This window comes from Ceratotherium simum, chromosome 19 (genome assembly GCF_057802395.1).
Source record: "Ceratotherium simum simum isolate JZ-2026a chromosome 19, ASM5780239v1, whole genome shotgun sequence".
NCBI classification, from domain to species: Eukaryota; Metazoa; Chordata; class Mammalia; order Perissodactyla; family Rhinocerotidae; genus Ceratotherium; species Ceratotherium simum.
In genome coordinates, this window is record NC_141918.1 from 52,895,608 (window position 1) to 52,914,064 (window position 18,457).

Consider the following 18,457-nt stretch of genomic DNA (forward strand, 5'->3'; position numbering starts at 1 on the left):
AAAGATGTTTATATGGGTCAATAAATTTAAAAAGGTAAAATTAATCTGTATGTAAAGGAAAAATTGTCTTCCGAAAATAGGAAAAATTCCAATCATTTGGTACATATGTTAAAATTTTTATATCTGTAAAAATATGTATGTATCATTTTTTCTGGTTAAGAGCTCTTTTTTGATATATCCATAGTAAGCAGGTTGAAATTTATTATAAAAATCAGGGGAAACTATTCTTAATTGTAATTTGTTATTTCTTATACAACTGCATACTTCAATTAAGAAAAAAATTAAATTTGCACATTTAGTAAAGTCCAGTAATCATCATTGTGCCTCTTCATAAGAGATCATTTCCCTTACTTGAACCACAGCAGCAGATTCAAATGCCTTCAAGAACCCAGCAGGTGACAGAAATGAGTGAACTGGGCTGGGAGCCAGCAGACTGGGGCACAGGGAGGTTGGCCCACGATGAAGGGGCCCACCGTCACTGCCAAGTGGAAAGTCAGCCAGCATGGCCACCACTTCCAGGTTCTCTGCTGCCGTCAGAACCCTGAAGTTGGAGTGCAATCTCCTGATCTTCAAATGTTGATCAATAATATGAAATCTTTCAAAGCCCTGTGCAGGCCAAACACCCCATCTGATGGCCTAATCTGACCCGAGGGTCCACACTTTGCAATTTCTATTTAGAGATCACTCATTGATTCTTTTAAATATTTTTAAAATTTTAATTTTTGCATGAATTGCCAAGTTTCATGAATCCATGAGGCATAGAACTTTAAAATAGAGTTTCAAGCACACTTCTATCATAAAGTCCAAATGTGTCTTTTTGGGTATTAACTGCAAGTAAATATTTGGGTGAATTCACTCAAATTAAGACATCTGATTTTTAAGCTTGTTATTACTTGTGTCACTCTTGTTTGTTGGCTTTTATAGGCATTAGATCTGGCAAATTTGGAAAAAAATTAATGGAGTAGCATAATTTTCTGTAAAAGGGTTGTATCAAGATCATATCGAACAACAAAGTGAGATGTTTTCTACGTGTAGAGAGATTTCTGTTTCCTTAGAACTCGGTCATTCTTTGGTATGTATCTTTCTCTTCAGCGCGTGTTTGTCTGGGACTTGGATGAAACCATCATCGTTTTTCACTCATTGCTCACAGGGTCCTATGCACAGAAGTATGGCAAGGTAAGGAACGAGAAATTTTACCCTAAGACACCTTGCGAGAATTTTACTTTGTTCAAAAATCAAGAGCCATTTAACAATATGTGTAAGTGCGATTATTGCAGTCAGTCAAATCTGCTCTTAATTATTTATTTCCAGTGGCACATTGTTCTTTACTGTGAACTGGCAAATTTTACAAAACTAATTAGAAATTGGATTTTTGTTTCTTCCTGATCACGTTGAGTTTTTTGCATCAAAAGCAAGCTTATTACTCTGACATAATTATTTTAGAAAAATGTTTTGTAAATTGAAACAGACATTAAACATTATAAAATCATGTATTATTCTCTAACAAGGGAACTTTAAGAAATTGCTTGAATTAATTTGTTGCACCAAAGGTTGCTGTAGAATGCCATTTGAAATAAGGAAGTAATCTTTTGTCTGACAGATCCTTTGGATTTATGAATAAAAGTATTTTTGTAACTTTGAGTAAGCATGTGAACAGAGACTGGAAATAACACCCCCCAACGCAGAAATTCAGAGACAGAGGTCTCGTTACTTCTCTTCCTTTCTCGCTTGCCGGTGTTGTTTGCATGGTGAGCTAGCTTCTTGCAGCAGTGCTGTTTCACAGCTGGGTGAGTGCTGTTCCCAAGACTGATGCCGCTGCAGCAGGCTTTTCAGCTGGAAACACTGTCGTTCAGGCCGTCACTGTTTGAGTCTGTGACTGCAGGACTCATAATCTAACCACAGTCAATTCAGAACCTGTTGGCCTGCCTTCAGTTAACTGTATTCAAAGTTGTGTCTGACTTTGGTTCCTTTATATATCACCCTTACAGAAGTGTCTCCCTATGTCTTTCTAGTGTCACATTATTTAATGGGGTCTCCTGTCAGCTCAACGTGCAGTTTTTAGCAACTTTGTTAAGCTTTGTCTTCTAGACTAGTGAGCATGAATTGCGCTCAAGTGTTTCCTCCTAAATTGCACTCTTGGTGAATCTGCACTGCCTTTGATTATTGGTATAGGTAATGAACGTTGCTAAACAGATGTGACAGGTAACAGTTTTGTTTAATGACCCTTTAGAAGAAGGAGTCTTAGCCCCTTTATCACAACATCACCGTCTAAAGCAGTGGTCTCCAAAGCAGGATGTACACATATGTGCCATTGAGATAAGGAAAGAAAATATTTGTACATGCACACACGTGTATCTTACAGTTTCTATTGTTATCTGTTTTATAATGCACATAATTTATAAATACATGCATATGATTATAATTTAAAGAATATGTATATAATTTATAAGTAAATTGCCTGTACATAAATTTGGGATGTACACTCAAAATTCTATTGCTTATAGAGAACACAGTCTAAAAAGTTTCCAGACAATAATCTAAAGCATTTCTTCTGGAATAATTTTGGCTTGTGAGGAATGCACAGTAAATCCTGTTGAACTGATTGCAATGTTTTTGTGTAGCTAAGTTCCATATTAGATAAATGTTTAAAATAAACAATCTAACTTGAAGACATGAATCCAAATAAAGTTCTCTTCAAAATAGTCACCCTTAGAGGCTATACCTAACTATCCATGTTGCTTTCATTGTGCCAAATCAGTGGTGGAACTCATCTTTTGAAATTACCTTTAGATTTTTAAAATATTTCCTGACTTCAAACCTTCATCCTTTTGTGATAATGTTGATCCTTAGAAATAGTAAGATCACTGAACCCAAGGTGATGAATAAGGAGCATGGTAAAAATGTCACCATATATATTTATATATATATATATATATTTTTTTTTTTTTTCTTTTTGTTGAAAGTGCCATAGAGTTGCTCCCATCCCAGAACTGAGCGTGGAGTTCCATTGGGATAAGAGGGGTTACCAATACAGAGGCAAGGAGGGGTGGTGAGCCGTAAGAAAACAAACACATGGAGCAATGAAGCTACTTTTCCTGAGTGCCTCATAAACTGGCTCTAAGAGCAGCTCTGAAAGCAACATTCTCACACTTCCCTCAGCAGTGTTGCATCACTGAAATAAAACTGTCCCCTCCCCAGACGGCCACCTGGACATGCAGTGTTCATTTCGACATTCAAGTTCTATTATTTTAAAGTATTGACAAAAAACTTTGTTCAAATACAAAATAGAGACATCCCCTATGCTTACAGAAGCTTAAAACAGCAGAGCTTACCGAAAGGGTGGGGCCGAGTAAGGGGAAGAAGGGAACTAACATTTATTTAATGCCCAGGATGTGCCAGATATTAAGCGTCACAACAGTTTAAGATGTAGGTTGTTCTCCCCAGTCTGTAGATGAGGAAGTGTACTCCGAGAGGGAATAAAATGTGTGCAGCACAGCTAGTCAGTGGCAGGAATGCGTCCTGAGGCCCCAAAGCCCATGTGATTTCTGCTACAGCACATCGCATGGCATAGACAGTTAATCTAATGAATGCAATATATAAGTGACATTTCCTAAAAGGAATAAGGACAATTAGTGATGTACTGTGTAGGCAGTTGTGTGAGTTCTCCTTTAAGTTGGAATAATTCTAATTATCTTCTCTCAGACAATTGGAATATTTTCGTTTCACAGCAATAGGGGTGGTAGTTAAGGACCGGAGCCTTTGACTCAGATATCCTAACTTTGAAAACACTGAGACCTGAGACCAGAAATACTCACAGCTTTCTGACCTCGGGCAAGTTGCTTAATCCCTCAGTTATTATTCACTTTCACAAACGTTATCCCGTATCACTCTCTAATTATATAATTACTCTGCTGTAACTTATTGCAATCCAGTTTCTGTGGATGAGGAAACCAGGGTTATGAGGGTTTAAGTAACCTGACCAAGGTCATAAAATGATCAATGCTGGTACATATGTTGGAAACCAAGTTAGTCTCGTAACAAGCCCTTGTTCTTTATACTATTCTGTGCTACTGGAAGGGGGTCTGTTGGAACTTACCATGTTGTATAATGTTTTACTCAGGGCAATTTAAGAAAATGAAAGTGGAAAAGTTTTTTAGTTTATCTTTTTTTCTAATCAAAATGAAAATACCCTTATTGAATTCCATGAAAAGCAACTTAGATTACCTTATTTATTGAATTATTATGTATACTTTTCTAAAAGTCGTTTGATCATTGACGTTTTTCTTAATGTCAGTAAGGAAATTGGCTTTGCCTTTTAGCTAGTAAGACTTTAATATCTTGGCGTATGAAGAAGTAGCTAAATAAGGGATGTTCGGTCAGGCCCATCTTGTGAAGCTGGGGACCATGTAGCTCAGGGGTCATTGAAGAGGCCAAAGAGGGCGTTGGGTAGTCTCAGCTCACCACAAACCAGAGATGAAAGTGGTGAACTCCGCAGACGGACTGTATTCATCTAACAAATATTTACTTAACTTGATGTGAGTTAACACTCAGAAAAGAGTTTCCTGCTCTCATGGAGCTTACAAGCAAACAAAGCCATTTCAGGTAGTGATAACTTCTGTGAAGACAATCAAACTAGGTCATATAGAGAGTAACTGGGGGTGTGACTGTGGAGGTGATGTTGACACTGAGACCTGAATTACAAGAAGGAGCTAGCCATGTGGATTAGGGGAAGGGGAGGGTGGGGAGAGATTCCAGGCAGAAGGCACAGAGGGACCCTGGGGCAGGAACAGTCTTCCAGTGTTCCAGGAATATAAAGAAGTCTAGTGTAGCTGGAAGGTTGTAAAAGAGGGAGAGAATAATGCAAGGTAAGAACAGAGAAATAGGTGGGGGGCCAGATTGGGTAGGGTATCTATGGCAGGGCTTTTGGAGTTTATTCTAGGTGCAGTGGAAGCTGTTGGAGGGTTTTAGGCTGAGTCAGGACATGATGGTTTATAATTGGCTGCTATGTGGAGAATGGGATTTAGAAGAACAAGGGTGAGCGCAGGAGACCATGTAGGAGGCTGCTGTGCAGGAAGTAGGAAGTGGTCGTGGCTTAGGCTGGAACAGTGCTTCTAGAACTTTAGTGTGCGTCACAGTAACCCACAGGGCTTGTTAAACACAGATGGCTGGGTCCCACCCCCAGAATTTCTGATTCTGTAGGTCTGGGATGGGGCCTGAGGTTTTGCATTTAGAATAGATTCCCAGATAAACTTGATGGACTATGCTTTGAGAACCACTAGATTAGAGTATTTCTCACTTTTTTCCTTGGAAAAACTAGTTCTGGAACATGTTAATTGATAGTTTTCGTGGAAAGGCCGAGGGTCAAAGAAATTTGGGGAGTACTTGCATTTTATAGCCATTCAGAGCATATCATCTTATTAAAGTTCCCAAGAGGTTTTACAGTTAAGAGCCCTTTAGGGGCCGGCCCGGTGGCACAAGCGGTTAAGTGTGCGTGCTCCGCTGCGGTGGCCCGGGGTTCGCCGGCTCGGATCCTGGTCGCGCTCCGACGCACCACTTGTTAAGCCATGCTGTGGCGGCATCCCATATAAAGTAGAGGAAGATGAGCACGGATGTTAGCCCAGGGCCAGTCTTCATCAGCAAAAAAGAGGAGGATTGGCATCGGATGTTAGCTCAGGGCTGATCTTCCTCACCAAAAAAAAAAAAAAAAAAAAAAGCAAAGGTTGGGGGACTGGAGATATCCCATTTCCACCAGGTAGCCAATCCCCTCCCCCATTGTTCTCAATCACCCCAAAGTGTTCCCTAGTCCTAGGGGTTGCTCAGAACACAGTCTGAAGGCAATAATCCAGCTGAAGGAACCCAGAGCTAGGGGTTAGAGGGAAGTCCTAGGCCTGGCTGTGCCTTAGGCGAGTCATTTAACTTCTGAGCCTGTTTCCTTATCTGAAAATGGTTATAACCGTTTCCTTCCAGGGTTATTGGATGGATTAAATGAGATCATGTACATATAGAAAAGTAGCACTCAGCTCTGAAAACTGTCATCCACCTCCCAGCCTGGAGAGACTTAAGTAAAAATACACATTATTTCCCCCAGATGAGAAATGACTAAAGGCAGAAATTTTCAGACATGCAGATGGTCAATGTTGGCACGAAATCATACCTCAGCGGCCTGAAATATAGTGAGCTGGGGCTGGAAATATAAGCGCCAGAGATGCAAATCATGCCCTGACAGGACCACCCCTACCTACCTACCTACCTACTTGTCTCTCTTTCTCCCCATCCCCCGTAAAATAATAATAAGTACCATTTTGGAGTTCTGGCTGTGCGCCTGCACTTTGCTGAGTGTCCTGTTCAATGCATTATCTCTTTCATTTTCACCACCCTCCTGTGTGACTCGTACCATGTCACACAGCTCAGAAGTGGCATCGCCAACCAGAAACCACATCCCTTTGACATGCTCTTAATCTCTGTACTCTTTTGGTCTCATGATTTTTCCCCACCACCGATAAAAATAAAATTCAGGGAACATAATGATTTAGGAATATGCCGTTTTACTCATAAATTGCCCTGTATAACTAACTTTTGTGTTTTAATTAAAAAGTATTGGAAAATCCTACTTCTATTTATAAATAAACGATATTGTGGATTTTCCAAGGTTCTTCCTAATCTATCGTCACTTTTTGCCTCTGTTCAGTTGTCAACACAACATGCTCTTTTCCCAAGCAGAACGAGTCCTGGATACTCACCGTGATGCCCACCAAGGCCTGTCGGGACTTGAGTTCTCCTGCCTGTGAAGCTGAGCCCCAGTTGGCATTTACAGTTTTCAGCACTGCAAAACTCTAAAGTATGAGTTTATGAATTTGGCAGGACGTAGACCAGGAGTCATCCATCATCTGTTAGAGTTTATGAAGATTATTCCTATTCCCTGATTAATTGTATATATTATTTTCTCTGATAGGTTGCAGTAATTCCTCTCTTTTGGAGGGAAGGGTGAGGGGAGCTAAATGAATTGTGCTTTAGGGATTTGCTTTATTTTGGAGCATTAATGTGTCATATGCCATGTAGCCGTAATTCTCTAGAGTTGTTCCACAGTAAGGATGCAAAGGAAATAGCCCAAGTCAGGGAAAAGACTGAAGGGGAAGTAAACAGTTGTCTTGTATTGTGAAATTGAACTTGAAGCTCCCAAAACTACTTTCTCATTTTAGACATCTTTTATAAGAGTGTGCTGGGGAAATAATACGTTCATCAGGACAAATCAATTGGTTACTTTTATACTAAACAATCTACATACACTTATATGGAAAGACTTCTCGACTAGCACCAGCTACATTTTAAGTTACAGGATAGTCATGAAGATAAGTACTGACTTACGTGCATGTCAGCTAAGGAAAAGCGACATGATTTAATAGGACATGATTACAATCAATCAAGCGTTGGAACTGTGGATTGGAGGCCACCCTAGTGGCAGCGTTAACACCATGCAGGTTACCTCCCTTCTGGGCATAATGGTTAGAGCGTTCTGGCTTTGGAGGGAGGGTGGACCTGAGTTCAAATTCTAGCTCCACCTCCTGCTGTGCATGTGAGCCTGCATAATTTATTTACTGAGTAGTTTATTTAGTCTTAGTGAGCCTCAGTTACCCTCTATATAAAATGGGCAGAATAATAAAATTAATAATTTGATTAGGAGGGTTAAATAAGTTAATGCGTTAACACTCAGCACATTGCCTACGACAGAGTGAACCTTCAGTAAATGTAACCTATTTTGTTTGGTTTCAAGGGAATCTGAATGTTGGGAAACTGAATTTGGGGGAATCTGGATGTTTTCTAAAGAGCTTTGCGTCTATTTGTGTCTGTTGTTTTATCTCATAGTGTGAGATACTCAGCTCAGTGCTACAGAGAAGGAGAAGGTGACTAGACAGCAGCTGTGGTACATATAAAGGGAATGAAAGCAGAATGTGCAAGTGTGTTTCATGGTTGTTCGTACTGTGTGTTTGCGTGCACATGCGTGTATGTGAATGTATGTGTATATACATAAATATAGTCCATATGTATGTAAAAGTAAAGCCAAATCAAAGATAGTGGCATTTCTCAAACTCTCTCTTAGGGAGTACTACCTACTGACTCCTCTCTCAGAGCCCTGTCTTACTCTTTTGTTGAGTATATGTTTATTTTAGAGAAATTGTTTTTTTATGTTGGATTGAATGGCTCTAGGTGATATCATAAATAGCCAAATTTCTTACTAACTTTTATTGAAGCCCACTCTTACCATGTTATTCGTGAAAGTGAATTCGAAAAGAGAAAAGATCTTGAAGGGACATCACTCGAAGATAAGTGGTAATTAGTTTCTTCAAAGCACATGCTTCTAGAGGAGCCTTCTCTAACCTCCCCTGAAGTTTCAGTCTCAGCTTATGATTTCGGCTTATGGTCGTTTAGTCTCACATCTTGGGGAGGTGGGGGAGGGCAGATTAAACTACTATTAACTTCCGTTAAATTTCCTTAAATCATCATCAACTCTCCTTTTTCTAAATCAATGTCTGACCTATCTTTTCTACAGCCTTCCTCTAGAGTACCACTCACCTTCCTCCCTGAGTCCTGAGGCTGTCTCATCAGGCGTGTTCATTTGCCATCTCTGCCATCTCCCTCCTCCCTCAGTCGTATGCTTTTTATCTCATCCCCCCATGGTCATTCTCACCAACTTGACTTCTTCCTTTCTATCGGCTGCTATGCTATACTATTGTATATTGTATGGTATAAAAATAATACTGTACTATTTTTTATACTTAAAAGTACTTATGACATATGATGGGCTAGAAGGGCTTAGAAGGGCTAAAAATAATAAAAATTAAGCAAGTCCCATCAATCCAAAGTCTCCACAATAGCAGTAATATAGATAGAAACTATAATTATAGCATATTCCTACTGCTGTAATTCCCCTTGAAGTATGTTTATTCCGTTATTAGTTTAACAAATTTGAGTTCGCTTTATTCATTGGATTCTCTTCCAATTGAAACAATAGAAGCTGGTCATGGTAGGTGAGTTGTGTGATGCTCCCTTCATGGCTTCTGATTACTTAATATCGACTACTGACCACTATTCAACTGCAAATGTGTTGCTTCCATTGAACATTTGGATTTTGAACAAATCCTTTTAAACCAGAGCAAAAACTAGCTAGTTTTTCACTTTTACCCATTCACCAGCAGGTGGTTGGCTACATGACTAAAAGGCACCGTGGGTCATTTGGTCCCTGAGGTTAAGTCCACCTCTTTGTGGAGGTGAGCGTGGGGCAATGCACTCTTACTCAGAACTTTAAGCTACTTCTTGGGAAGCCTAGTTGCCAAGAAATTTTCCTGAGCCACCATTCTACTCAGTGCTCAGACTGACTCAAGTCTTAGAGCCCTTTGGAAGCACCCAGAGGCCGGTCTTCTGTAACTGTCCCAGACCTCATGGGAGCAATTAGACCAGTGCTTTGCAAATATCAACATGCATATGAATCGCCTGGTGGTCTTGTTAGCCTACGGGTTCTGCTTCATTGGATCCGGGGTAGGAGCTGTGAGTCTGCCTTTCTAACACGCTCCTTGGTGATTCCCACGCTGTTCGTCTGTGAAGCACACTTTGAGGAGCAAGATCTTAATCTGCTGATCCTCAGTCTTGTTTGTACATTGGACTCACTAGAGAACATTGAAATTACTGATACGTGGGTCCTCAGAGAATCTGATTTCACTGGTATGAGGTGTGGCCTGGGCAGCAGGGTTTTTAAAAGCTCCCTGGGCGTTTCTCATGTGTGGTCGAGTTTGAAAGCCTGTGCCTTAGACGTCACCATCCCAGCGCTGGGTACCACTATAACCGCACTTGTGCATAAAGCCTCCCTATCCTTATCCAAACTCTTTTTCTCCACCAGACTCACCTTGCAAAAAACCCACCAGACTCCCTGCCTGTCCCGAGCATCTGAACGCAGCCACAGGTCTCCAGTGGGTCCCAGCGCTCCTGGGTGAATTAACCATTTCACACCTTCTCTCCCCTCGGACGTTCAGAGCCCCTTTGCAATTCTGTACAAAACTTCTCCTCCATCACACACACACACAGACGCACACACACACACAAGAAGCAAACTGAACAGCTTACTTCGTCTTTGCACTGTAACCATATTCTCTGCCTCTCTTTGCACCTCTGCTCCAGTCCTGGGTCCAGGCCCTCTCACCTACCCGAGGAGTCTGCTCCTGAACGATCTCTTTCACTCCTGGGGCGCTCTGCTTTGTGCTGTTCCGCACACACCAGATTCGTTCTTACCTCTGCATATATTCCTACCCCCGCATCTGTGCATGGCCAGGCCCCTCGCACTTCTCCGGTCTCTTATCCTCAACAATCACCAGAGAAAGGCCTTCCCCGCGCTTTCTTTAAATGAGCCATCACCGCCCATCCCCGTAGCCTCTGCATCTGCTGACTGTGAGTTTTTCACCACCTGAAATACTATATGTATATTTACTTGGGTTTTTTGTCTATTTATCAGATAGCTCACCCAGTAATAATATCAACCCCACAAGGGCAGGGACTTTGCTTATTTGATTCTCTGCTCTCTGCCCAGAATTTGAACGTGTCTGACACACAGTAGACAATCAGCATGCGCTAAACAAATGAATGTTCCTGAAACCATTCTCCAGTTCCCCTGAGAATTCTTAAGCCCACTGCCTATCCATCATAGACAGACATCTCAATTGTAAAATTTCCCTTCTGATTCATGACTGAATTTCATTTCATCTCTCGTCACTGGCTAAAAGAGCTCATGTATTCTAACAAACCCACGCTGGCCCCTGGAGCTGTTTTGTCTTCCTTCTTCTGTAACGAACATGCACATCTTCTGCCTCTGTGTTTATAAGTCTGCAAATGGCCTTCAGGTCCCAAAGGAGTAACTGTTCCGAGAGCTTGAGTTCCAAAAAAAAAAAAGTCCTCCATTTCTTTAAAAATACATAATTACTGCCTTTCCCGAGATATTTTTACGTTGTGTCCCTAGAGGAGGAATCCAGCTGATGGCCCAGTGCAGGGCGCCCGTCGATAGACAGTCTGGCTCCAGTGGCCCTGTGCTAGCACGGCTCATAGGCGTTCATATTTTGATGTGGAGAAGTGCCCTACTTGATCCTGACTTGGTGACATGCTGGTCATATCCGGCTGAGGATCACACATTGAAGGGCCAAGAGGGATTCGTTTTCTTCATCTTCCTCCTCTGTCTCTCTAACAAAATGTCTTGGGAATAGTTTCAGTATTTTAATAGGGTGGTATGCAGAGTAAATTGGCAGTTCAGTTTGCCCCGCTTTAAGCCTTTCTGTAGATACTTGGATTGGAAATGCTGCTATATGTGTGTAATATGTGTCAGAGCTTCCACAAAACCCTGTGAGTGTATTTTTGTTCCTACTTTTTCCCTCTATCCAAGTTTTCACTATCACTTCATTTCAGACCCTAAACTCAACACTCACAACAGTTAAACTGAAAAAAGGCAGTCACCCTTGATTCATAAGGTGCCTATAATTCTACAAACATCTAATGAAAATGAGCAAACATCTCTGTACAAAGCTTGGACTCGATCCAAAAGTATGTTTAACTGGTGAATGCCTGATAATACCATGGAACTACAGGCCCTGGCAGCGTCTTCGAGGGAGTCTGGCAGGGAAGAGGGTGCCCAACAGTACAGAGACCTGGCTAAGTCTCCCCCACCAAATTCTTGGTCATCTTTCTTGGATTCTTACATCTGTGGCTCCTTTAGCTGGAAAAATGTGGTACTGTAGTCTGCTTACTTAGAATTAGCTGTCCCAATGACTCAATAAGCTGGAAAGAAAAAAGGTAAAATTAAATATTTGAAAGTATGCCCTCACTAGACATTCTCTTACAGGCGTGTAAGAGATCACCACGTCTTACAGGCATGGTTTTCCTTGGCTTGTGGCGTGGCTGTCCCTAGCCCATCTGTGCCAAGCCTTTGGCATGGCTGACGAAACACCTCCCTTTCAACAGGCCTTGGTCTCTGGAAACCTTAATAAAATACAGCTAGTTCACACTTCGGCAAACCTCAAACCTAAACTTGCCCAATTAACAAATGCTATTTTGCCAAAACGCTCCTTCAGTCCTGGCTCTCGTGGAGTGTGTGATGTGGAAGTGCCATGGCTTGAAAAACCAGTGAGCAGCCCCTTCCCGCACCGCGGAGCTGCATTCCAGTGGGGTGCTCAAATGCAGTGCTCATCATACCATATGCGGTGCTTACTTGTTAGAGAATTCTTGTTGGTTTTTCAAAAATTGTATTTGTTTGCATGCTTATCAGATGCACGAAATGCATTCTTCATGGATTTTCCTGTCGCTGTTTGGGTAGCATAGAGAGTTACGTACTTCAGAAGCGTGGAATCGATAAAAGTAACAATCAAAGAGGAACAGTATGTTTTCTCCCGTCCCCATAAATCTGATCTGTAAATGCAAAGAATGTGAGGCATGAACATAAGAAATTCAATAATTTTATTTAAAACTTAAAAAAAGAGAAACTGGCAAATGGTAGGATGAGAACTTAACTAATCTAGTCTCGAGGAGAAAAATCTTTTAAATAAGACATTTCTGAACCCGCATCTGACATACATATCTTTAGGGCAGTAATCATCAGAAACATGACGGGGTGGTGTGGAGCTTAGTTTTAGTCTTGCATCAGTGAACATTCCCCAAAAGCATAGAGCGTCACTAATGGAATTATATGTTTTCATGCTATAATTACATTTGATTTTTCCTGATATTTCTATAGAGTTTTTGTTCATGGTCTCGTGGCTAGACAGAATATTTACAAGTTTTCTATGTCCTCAGCCTATTTAATCCCTGCCAAAAGAGAGAGAGGGAGACTAGAAGTAGTAATTTTTTAACAGAAAAAAAAATGTATAATTTTTAAAAATTGTATTCAACCCTCAGAGGTTTTCTTTCAATAAGAACAATAAAAACTTGAACAACAAAAAGAAATAAGAAAAAGGAAGAATTTTATTCTTGAAGGAAACAGAGCAAGAGATCCCTCTGAATTCTCAAACTCCTGGGACACAAAATGGGCACAATATTTTTGTTCTTATTATTGAGTAAAATGGAACTTATTTAATTCTTGGATATATTGCTCTGAATGATCCTGTCGCCGGAAGACAGATGAATCTTGCGGGAGAGTCAGGCTGCCTGGAGGACACGACACCAGGATGCCATCGACTGTGTGAATGATGAACATCTGTTTCTGAGGAGAGAGAATCTCCAGCTAGGAAATCCACAGAAATCTCTGAGGAAGAAATGTCAACAATTAGAAAATTATGTTGACAGCCAACATATTATTATTGTCCTGTCTTCGTCTTCTCCCACATCAAGTCTGAGCTTTGCTCAGCACACCTCAGTGATCTCTTTCTTCCCTAGCACTCAATTCCTATTTTCTAGGTTTTAATCACCATGGAATATGAGGCTGACACTCACTGCAAATGTGTTTACACTCCAGGATTTCCCCTCAAAGCATTATAGGAGGAATTGTAGGAGGAGAATGGGTTGTGGCGGTGTAGGTGTGGATGGGGAGGGGCTTCTACTTGCTAATGGAATAAGTTGGGGGTGTATATGAATACTGCTTGGCCTGACCTGGGTTGCATGTTCTTGTCATAAATTGAAGTAAAGTTGGCATTACATTTCCCCAAGTTTAAATACATTTCTCGAAATACCATTTATTAGAACATTGAAAACACGAATTTGGTTCTCTCTCCTCAGATCCCTACGGTCTGCCTCCTGGCCCAGCCACTCAACCCTCTCGGGATAACTTCTCAGACCAAAGCCAATAGTATCATTCTAGACTTGTCAGCTTTATTCGCAACCATATCTTCTCCCTAGCTGGCGCCCATCTGGTCTCACATTCTGAGGACTGTCCCTTCCAGGTTTTCTGTTTTCTGTTTCTCCAGAGGCACCTTCAGCAGGTCTCCTTTAGAGATCATTCAACTTGGATCTTTTTAAACACAACGTTTGTGCATGAATTACTTCCCTGGCCCTGTCCCTAAACTCTCCTTATTATTTTTTTGTGTGTGTGAGGAAGATCAGCCCTGAGCTAACATCCATGCTAATCCTCCATCTTTTTGCTGAGGAAGACCGGCTTTGAGCTAACATCTATTGCCAATCCTCCTCCTTTTATTTCTCCCCCAAAGCCCCAGTACATAGTCGTATGTCATAGTTGCACATCCTTCTAGTTGCAGTATGTGGGATGCGGCCTTAGCATGGCCGGAGAAGCGGTGCATCTGTGCGAGCCCGGGATCCGAACCCGGGTCGCCAGTAGCAGAGCGCGCACTTAACCGCTAAGCCACGGGGCTGGACCTCTCCTTAGTTTTTGAAGTCTTACACCTCTGGATGCCAGGCTAAAATTCAGCTGCAGTTAATCATGGTAAAGGAGCAGCTCTGGTCTTGATTCTCAGCTCCTTGCTGCTGGGTAATACCTTGGTTTCTGTGAACAAGAATTGAGTCATTTTGACTCCATACTAATCCTTCACTTTTGTTAAACTTCTGATATAATGTATATATTTTCTACCTAGATTACATTTGCTGAATTAATGTTCCTTTAGTTATTCCTGACCCTTCCATCTTCATCCCTAGTCAAGTGCAGGTTAGACCAAACTATATTCAGATACATATCACCTGTTGATCAAAGGCAATAGTTAAGTGTTGGTTTCACCAGGTTCTACCAGCTCTTCCTATCCCACCTCCAGACAACATTGTCTGCTTAAGTCTACAAACATCCAATAGACCTACTTTTCTCCCTTTCCTACTTCTTATTTGTCATCATTCTTAAAAGACATCCTTTCCTGTTTTAACAAGTCTGCCCCATTCTTCAGTACCCCATCCAAATACCTTTCTCCAAAGGACTTTCCAGGGAGTATCAATAAACTGGGTCATATGAACTCTTGCTTTCTTCCTCCTCCTCTCTTGAACATATAGCTTTATGTGAAAATGTATCCAAAGTCATCTTCATGGGCATGTAAATTCCTGTAAATTCACAGATATATCTGTATATTTAGTATGTCTTGGATAACTCTTTGGAAAGGTGCCTTTTCATATAATTGAGAAATCTTTTGAATCTTAGGTAAAAACCCATACAGTCTCCCCATCCCCACCCCCAACAACAATATACACTTAAAATAGTTTTAATAATAACTGTGGTTACTGAAATTTTACCTCATATGTGTGCATTTTTGTTTCAGGATCCCCCCATGGCTGTAACCCTTGGACTACGAATGGAGGAAATGATTTTTAATCTTGCTGATACACATTTATTTTTTAATGATTTAGAGGTAAGAATTTTAAAAGGTAAGAATAGTTGTATACAACTATTAAAACTCTTAGATGGTTTCTGTATAGGCAGAAAACCACAAGAAAACTGAAAGATAGAAATTTAGCTCAAGAGAATAATACAGTTCCTGTCAAGGGGAAAAACTGTATATAAAAATAGAAACAAAAGCTGAATTGTGTTAATGAATTATACATACGTAGTGGCACATATTTAGAACAAAAGTGTCTCAGAAGAGAAGGTCTGCTTCGCTACCCAGCTCTGTACACCCCCATACACTGTTCCTGGTCCTTTTGGTATCTCAAGCACAGCCCATATGGCACCTTCAGAATCAGCATTAGCTTTTCCAGGTTACTAACCAGGATACTAGTTAGGTTGATCACTGGACAGTAGTCACAGATATTATTCATGGTGCTAGCATGGGTCATTAAATTTTGTAGATAATCTGAAACCTAATTTTAGACATTATCGCTCCTCATTTCCTCCCCTTCTGGATAAAACAGTGCTAGAGCTGTTTACACAACACATCATGACTGGTTTGATTGCATTTATTTCCTTGTTTCTATTTTATCTTTCCATTTCCAACCTGAAATGAAGAGAAAGTAAAAATCACAACAACACAGAAGGACGCAAGAAAAAATAGCCTCAGGACAGTGGATAAGTACTGTAATAAGGTATATAATCTGGGTCCTGATGACCTGAGTTATTAGGCATTCAGACAGTAAAATTTGAAATAACTGAGTAGTTTGGGCACCGGACAGAAGTACTTCTCAGTCAAGCGCAACTATGCTGAAATAGATTTCTTTTTTTTTAAATGACATATTTAAATTTATTTTTATCTTATGGCTTCACAAAGAAATAAAAGTGTTTATAATCATATTATGAATTAAGAGGGAGATTATTATTACTGAATCTCTACCTTATGCTCAACATTTTATATTGGACTTTCCATTAATTAATTAACAACGATTTGAAATAAATATGTTTATCACATTATTTTTGTAGAGGAGAAACTGTAGGGTCCACAAGCATAAAAATCAGTCTGAGGTCACATGCTAGCCGAGTGGTAGAACTGGGATTTGAATCTCGGGTCTGTCTGGCTCCGGAGCACATACTGTGCCCTCACGCCGTGCCGAAGTTAACGGAAGGGTGTGAGAAAACCAGCAAGTCAGTCAGGGTCTTAAATAAGTTTTTTAAATCGACAAGGTCTTACATCCAGTTTTAGTTACATTTGAGACATAAGAATAAAACCTACGTTGTTCAGTATATCCCATAAATGTGTGTGCTGGAAATCTGTGTAATAGCATTTTGTTGTTGTTGTTATTTTCTCTGCAGCAAGCCACTGTGTTTACTGGGTAATAAAATTGCTGTCTGTTTAAGAAGGTTTTATTTTTTTTTTCTTTAATGGACAATATGAAAGATCAGTATTCCTAGGCAAGTTTCCAGTTTTAGATCATAAGAAATAAGAATCACCTTTCTAAAACTTCATTTAAATTAATTCTGCTACTTATTCCTATCTAGTGTACAGAGTGATTTTATATATACATGATAATGGAAAACACATTTTAGCCTTTTTGGAACTTGAATTTTTTATATACGGTGATAACATTTTAGGTTGGTTTTTCTGTTTGTTAAAATGGATGTCTCATTCTAAAGAGAATTCTGAGACTTTAAAAGACAAAAAAAGGAAGTTTTATGTGATTTTATCCAAGTTTTATAGTTTTTATTTCATTAATTATTTTTTACTAGAAATAAAGGTAGTAAATGACCCTCTAGCTTCTTTAGTGGCACATTAGAAGCCAGATGGAATAAATTTACCACCCGATTTTTAACAGAACACTAAAGTGAGAAAGTGAAAGTAGTATATGATGAATTTGCAAATACCCTTAGGAAGTTCCACATGAATATTGTCATATCAGAAACGTGGTCAGCTCTGTGCTTTAAGAATTTTTATTTTGGATTATATGCTATATAAAATATACTTTTTAAAATACCCAGCAAGATCTCTGGTAGAAATAGTAAGTGAAAAAATATTGCTGTTGACTTTTTCTTCTGTGATTATAGCTTTTTAGTTGTGTTTTAGAATGTGATGAAAATTCCGTTTAACTCAAACACTAAAACTCAGTATCCAACAATACTGTGCTTCATCAATGAAATCATTGAGTCTCTGCATATAAGTTGTATTCTCATACACACACTCACGCACACGTGCACATCCAGATGAAGTGCCCCAGGAAACTCAAAGGCTTACTACTGACTTAAGTGAGATAAATAAGCACTAAAACTAATAAAACCTAAACAATAGCTTTCACAGTCATTCAGTACAGTTATAGCTATATCCACTGTTCTTCTGCGTTTGATTTTGAAAGTCAACTTGACTTTTACCCAATTTTTATTTCAGTAAGACCCTTGCAACTAAAGATTGTCATGGGCTTTATAACTGGTTTTAAGCTATTACTGCTTCTACTGACAAAGAGGAAAATTCCTCAAGAGAGTAACTCCATCTTTAACCTGTTAGGTTTTTTTTCACTTGTGTGTTTAATCTCTCAGGGTTCCTTTTCTTAACCTAAAAATCTAATTTGAGACTCAAATCCTTCAATAGATACTGTAACATATGTAGTAGCAGCTGCTCTCACATAATTCCTTAAAAGATACAAATTTAAATCCTCCTAATAGACACTTCGCTACATCCTGCCCAACTGCAGAGAAGGCAAATGCTCACACTGCTCCCCCTAAGAAGAGAATGCTCTCTGTTTAAATAAGATGTTATTTCAGTTAGAATAACTTCCAGAAAAGAAGGCACCAGGGAGTTGGAGCTCACAAAAGTGAGAGAAGACTGCTGTGGATTATAACTGATAAAAATCAGTGACAACTTTGTGGTCACCGTATAAGACAAAATTAAAGAATTTAAGATTAGTACCAGAGTTATTTCAGATATTCAGATTTCAGAGTTCTTATACTGAAATTTGTTAAAGCCAAAGCACTACACTGTTTTTAGTCATTCAGGTTTTGTTAAAAGTGATTCCTGCAAAGTTCCTCTGAGTGAAAACTAATTGAAGAACAATTATTTAGATTTTTCTAAAAATGTGAGTGATTGAAGTTCAGGTTTCTTTCACTGGACTGTAATCCTTGGGCAGGAGTCCAGAGTCAACAAGC

General features: G+C 39.9%; 1 protein-coding gene across 1 annotated transcript in view; it reads left to right on the forward strand.

Annotated features, from left to right (window-relative positions):
* EYA4 (EYA transcriptional coactivator and phosphatase 4) overlaps positions 1–18,457 on the forward strand; it is a 49,244-nt gene that overhangs the window by 14,671 nt on the left and 16,116 nt on the right. The window contains exons 6-7 of the mRNA XM_087443759.1: positions 1,093–1,176; positions 15,216–15,305. Coding sequence (XP_087299885.1) covers positions 1,093–1,176; positions 15,216–15,305 — 174 coding nt within the window. The remainder of the gene's footprint in view (positions 1–1,092; positions 1,177–15,215; positions 15,306–18,457) is intronic.